Source organism: Leptopilina boulardi, unplaced genomic scaffold (assembly GCF_019393585.1).
Source record: "Leptopilina boulardi isolate dan_hultmark-lab unplaced genomic scaffold, ZJU_Lbou_2.1 LbouV2_25, whole genome shotgun sequence".
NCBI classification, from domain to species: domain Eukaryota; kingdom Metazoa; phylum Arthropoda; class Insecta; order Hymenoptera; family Figitidae; genus Leptopilina; species Leptopilina boulardi.
The window spans coordinates 8,415-14,271 of NW_026137807.1; the positions used below are offsets into that span (position 1 = coordinate 8,415).

The 5,857-nt window shown below is 26.9% G+C and overlaps 1 protein-coding gene across 4 annotated transcripts; it reads right to left on the minus strand.

The window, feature by feature from the left end:
- Positions 1–435: 435 nt before the first annotated feature.
- On the minus strand, positions 436–5,550 carry LOC127280780 (uncharacterized; the record flags this gene model as incomplete). 4 transcript variants are annotated; one of them, XM_051304039.1, is given in 3 exon segments in its annotated part: positions 436–656; positions 4,865–4,995; positions 5,302–5,550. In XM_051304039.1, a coding segment is annotated over 1 exon segment (194 nt), but the record flags the coding sequence as incomplete, so codon positions are not given.
- Positions 5,551–5,857: the final 307 nt, after the last annotated feature.

Below are 5,857 nucleotides of genomic sequence, written 5' to 3' on the forward strand. Positions count from 1 at the left end.
AACCCAAGATCAAAAAAATTTTGAATTACTCGTTTGATTAGACATGTTTTTTTAGGTTAGAAAAAAATCCTGACGTAATAGATCATATTGGATTTTAGATTCGTGTTCAAAGCATCAAAATACGTCAGAAAATCATATTCCGGTTTGCCTTGGAAGTAGTTTGATTTTTTTTGTGGTCCTGTGTTTAGTTTTTGAAATTTTTCTCTAAACAATCGAAAGTCTAGGACACAATCTGTTTATATATTTTTTGAAAATACTATTTTTTCTCAATTTTTTGTTTAAATTTTCATTTAAACTCATTAGAAATAATAGAAATTATACTTAAAAATCTATGTAAAACTTTAATCTCTAATATTGATAAATTATATGTCTATCGAAAGAAATTTGTATTGTTTGCAATTAAATAAAAAAAAATTTCATTCGAATGTAACTCACCTGGCTTGAAGAATAATTCTATGGGCATAAACTGTAGTCTCGTCTCTTCCTAGAAGAAAGACAATATCGGCGGATTCTTTGTCCTCTGAGAGTCTGGCTAAATCTTCTAAAAGTCTTGGAACTCCAGCGAGTCCAGCTTCTCCTGAAACCACTGCTCCTGTAGATGCGCCAACGGCTACTGCCCTAGTTCCCATTTTTTTTTTTTTTTGTTTTTTTATTTTCTTAAACAAAAAGAAAAATTAAAAACATATATCTTTCCTTCATTTTATAATATTAAATTAAAATTCATATTTTGTATATCCAAAAATCTTATTCTATAGAGTTGAAAATATCATATATATATAACATAAATTAGCGTATATTTTATTTTATTAAAATCCCCCCCTAAAATAGTCAAAAGGCACCCTTGTTTCAAAGGCGATCATCATATATGCGCTTGAAAAATATAATAATTTTTTCCTTGTTCATCGTCAGTTGGTCAGACAGGAATTTCTTTTTTTTTTTTTTGCGTATATAAAGAAGAAAGCTGAAAAATTTGCAGTTTAAATCGAAAATTAATTAAACCACAAGTCAGAGTTTAGTGACTGATGACAAGAAAATGAATGGTGTGCGGCGCGTGTCAACGTTATGCTGAAATTCTTGTCACACCACCCGTCGTCAACCAACCAACCAGGCATTTGGCCTGAAAAAAAAAAACAAAAACCGATTAAAGTACAATTGGCGCTAATTGCACGATTAATATTTGATTTGCTCATCCACGCGAGGAACAAGCATCAGCAAACCTGGCCTGATGTGTACCAGCAAGCGTCGCTTGATTCCCTTTTAATTAGTTTGGTTTTGTATAGTTTTCGAACGCACCATATCCGTCGATTGTACGCGCAACCTCATGGAACAGAGAGAGGGTGTCCAACCAACAGTTTGCTCTCATTTTATCAGTTTGACGTGGTTTTTTTTTTATCTCTGTGTCTGTTCGCACGTTTTGCAATGACTCTCGTATACTATATATATATATATGTTATTCGCGAGTAGAAGGATAGAGATATATAATGAAAAATAATCTGCACCGTGTGTGCAAAGAGGTTTTTTTTTGTATACATGTACATAGAGTTGAAATGCAATCCGATAGATGAGAAATTTGGACAAAAAATTTTATATCAAGTCAAAATTTTGATTTGTTAAAAATCTAGTTGGAAAAAAAAATTGCTATACAATTTCTCGATAAAATTCTATAAATTTGACGTTTAAATATACAATGGATTTTTAACAGTTATGTACTAGGTATAGTTTGAGGCGGTTCAATTAAACTTTATACAATTAAACTGTACCCTTTAATTTGGACACGGTAAAACTGTGTGAAATTTGAGAAATATTACACGGAAAAAAAGATTTTGTGTTTGTAGCAAAATTGTTTGCAATTTTGGTTCTTGTAACCAAATTTTGGTTGGCTGAAACAAAGTCGTAGGAGTTATCTCAACCAAACATTTAGTTAGGGCAACTAAATTATTTAGTTGAACATATTTAAATGACAACCAAAATTTGATTACGACAACATAATAATTTGGTTAACACAACAAAATAGTTTGGTCTAAAAAATCAAATGATCGTTTGTTGTCCTAAGCAAAATTTGGTTACGACAACCAAATCATTTAATTCGCTCTCAGCTCGTATCTTCAGAGAACAATTAGTTTAAATTTCTCACAAAGATAGCTAGTCCAGTGGTTAGAGTTCCCGACTCGCAGTTTAAAAACAGAGGTTCAATTCCAGGAGATGAGATTTTTCAAAGTCCATAAATATTTCAATTGGATAAATATAAATTAAACGTTAAATTGATCATAAATAAATAATAATAAAATAAATAGGAAAGATAAAATGAAAAGAAATAAGGTAGAATCAAATTTTTAATTTTACAAAAAAAAAAAACTGTTGGTTTTTGATCAACCAAACATTTTTGTTGACCTAACAAAAAAATTTGGTTGAGCTAACCAAATTTTTTTTGTTATGCCAACAAAAAACACTCAACCAAATTTTATGGTTGACTCAATCAAATAATTTGGTTGCTTAAATACCAACATTTTTTTTTTGGTCCAACCAAATTTTGGTTGCTCTGACTAAACGTTTTTCTCAGTGTACTTTTTAACTGTAAACGATTATTAACCCTTTCAGTTACTCAATTCGGATAGTAGACAAAACATTCCAAACGCTATTGTAAATAAGATTTTAGAGTACGATAAATATGAATCTGAAAGCAGATTTGCAAAATTTTCAAATTTCAAAATGGCGGATACAATATGTCGGACGAAAAATTAAAAATTTATAGAATTTGCTTGAAAATCGTTACTCGGGGGTTTTCGAGGCCGCTAATTATGAATCTGGTGTCCGTTTTTCAAATTTCAAAATGGCGGATCTAATATGGCGGACAGTAAAAAAATTAAAAATCATACGAATTTACTTCAAACTTGTTACTCAGGGGTTTTTGGGGTCGCTGAATACGAATTTCATGTCAGATTTGTGAAATTTGAAACAACAAATCATGTTTTTGGTCGCGATGACTACGATAATTTTTTTTTTATTTTCTTGTTCAACATTTCAGTTGAAATTCAACTCCTTTTTTTTACAGAGTATGGAGGAAATTTTTATTTAAAAATTTTACAGTTTCTGGGCCATTGGTAGTATTTTGCATTTCATAGGGAAAATTAATTTAAGAAAAAAAAAAAAATTTTCCAATTTTTTTCTAAACTAAGCAATGGTAAAAATTTGAAAATATTTAAAATTAAAAATTTTCCCATACTTTACAAGATTTTACCAATAGTCTCAAAATAGGAACATAAATTTCCCCATAGTATGCAAGATGTTGACAATAATCCAAAATACGAAAGATTTCAAAATAAAAATTTCCTTTAATATTTTGAATGATTTTAGGTGTTTCAAAAATATGAAGAAAAAATTTTTGTTCCAGTTTTATTAAAAATTTTGAGCAAAAAAACGGCAACAATAGTTTTTTTTTTAATTTTTGCTTTAGTTTTATCGATAAATTGGTGCTAATTTTATATATTTTATATTAATATCAAAAGTTAAAAAAAAATTTATGCGTGTCAACTACATACAGTGTGACCTCGAAAAGTTAAATATTGTAAACATTCCAGTAACATATCCTAAAAAATTTTATTGTTTTTTAAACACAAAAAAATTATAATTTTTTCCGCTTATTATTATTAAATACAATAATAAATAAATTACTATTCGATGACAATTTGTAATAGTTCAAAGTAGAAAAAATAAAATTGTTTACCTATTACTTAAACACTTTTTACTTATTATAACTTGCTGTTTTACTTAAAAATAATAAAATCGGGATAGATTAACTTTTGATTTGACTGTCCATTCTATTCCTCCTTAAAAATAAATAAATAAATTTACAATATTTTTTCTTGTCAGGCAGAGCTATCAGTACAGAATAATAAATAAAGGAAATTTACGTTACTTAAAAATCATTCCAAATTCTATTATTAACTTTTGCCAAGGATCATTCGAGATAAACTATACCTTAATTTTAATGAATTACAATTTTGAAAATAAAAATATTACCGACGTAATCATTCTAGAATTATAAACTTGCAAAATTGAAATAACATTGAATTATCTATTTTCTGTGTGATTGGTAATATTTATTTTCAAAAAAAAAACTAAGTATATTTTGCTGAAAAATTATTAAAAAATAACATTTATTTTACAATAATAATAATAATAATAATACATTTAATTATTATTACATTAATAAATAGTAATAGTTTAAAATAAATTATAAATCAAATCTTTATAACTTCTAATAAATAATATTGATAATTTAGTTTATTCTGTTAAGTTTTTTTTATTTCTTTATTATAATTATATTTATAAATATTGCTGTTATATTTAAAATATACAATATGGAAAATTTTAAAACATAAAATATTCATTAAAAAAAAATATAAAGAAACTAAAGAACAAAAAATTATAATTAATATATTTTATAATAATTTCAAATTTTACACTCGCAGAGAAATGGTATATATTTGTCTCCGAGCCTACTAACTTATTTAATTGTTTGCAAATATATTTTATTTCATTGAAAAAAAAAATTTATTTCTGACAAATAATATTTTTATTTACGCCAAATAAATAAGTTAGCTGTCTCTGAGACAAATATAAGTTTATTTAACTCAAATATATTTTATTTTGTTGAAATAAATCATTTTTCTGTGTGTATTTACACACATTTAATTAAATTGAAAGTTTTACAAACATTATTTTATCACATATATATATGAAAAATTGAAAGCAAAAGAAAACTTGATTAAAATTTACGAATTTTTGAAATTTATTAGTAATAACAATTCAATTAAATAACATTTAGTACAAGATTTAGTAGATATTCCACTAAAACATTTACCTTTAGTCTATTAATAACTCCATAAAATCTTATCCCCAGGTACTGAGAAGACTTGTCAAACACGTTTTACACTTTTCGATAAACGATTTCATTCCAGTGTTTTGAAGCAATGTTTATACATGAAAAAATTTCTAAGTAGAAAAAAAGGTTAATTACAATTTTTAAATGAAAAATAAATAAAATAATATCATATTCTTTGCGTTTCAATAAGAAATAATTTGCTTGGTTTTTGGATTGAGCGACCGCACACACACACACACACACACATACAAATACACTGTGGAGAAATATTCCAGACAACACACAGTTTGAAGACAATAAATCGATTCACGTTATATATGTATATGAATAATAATAATAAATTTTTGATAAAATCACAACAAATTTGATTGTATCAACAAAGCGTGAATCATAATTTACTTGAAACACTTTTATACCGGTGAAATGTTACATGTGATATTTAAGTCATGAAACGCGGAAGGAAAAGAATTGGAAAAATATATATATATGCCTCACGCACTGATCTCGAAAACCACGCTCACTCTCAGCTCTTCTCTCAGGTGTTTAGCTTTAGACTTTTTCTTCTTCTGGCCAGTGCTCCCACAAGATCATTGGTTGCCCGTTGTTGCCACATCCTCGCCGGAGCACCATCAAAAGGATCCAAGGATCCTCTTTTCTCCTTTGATCGTATTACACAGTGTATTTACGTGGATATACCTTGAATGGTCCCTATAGTTTCTTTTTTTTTTGCCAAATTTCACTTCAAAACAACCTAAAAAGAGGGATTTAAATTTACTATAGACAATGTTAGTTTGAAAGAAAAACATTCTTTTCTTCCATTAATAAATAAATCTGAAACGCGAAGAATATTATGAATTTTTATTTTTTTCTATAAATATAATAAATTAAATTAATAAATTGTATTAAATTTAGATGAATTAGAAAAAAGAATCAAAAATAGAAAAAATTTTTAGCATTATATAATGATAGCTT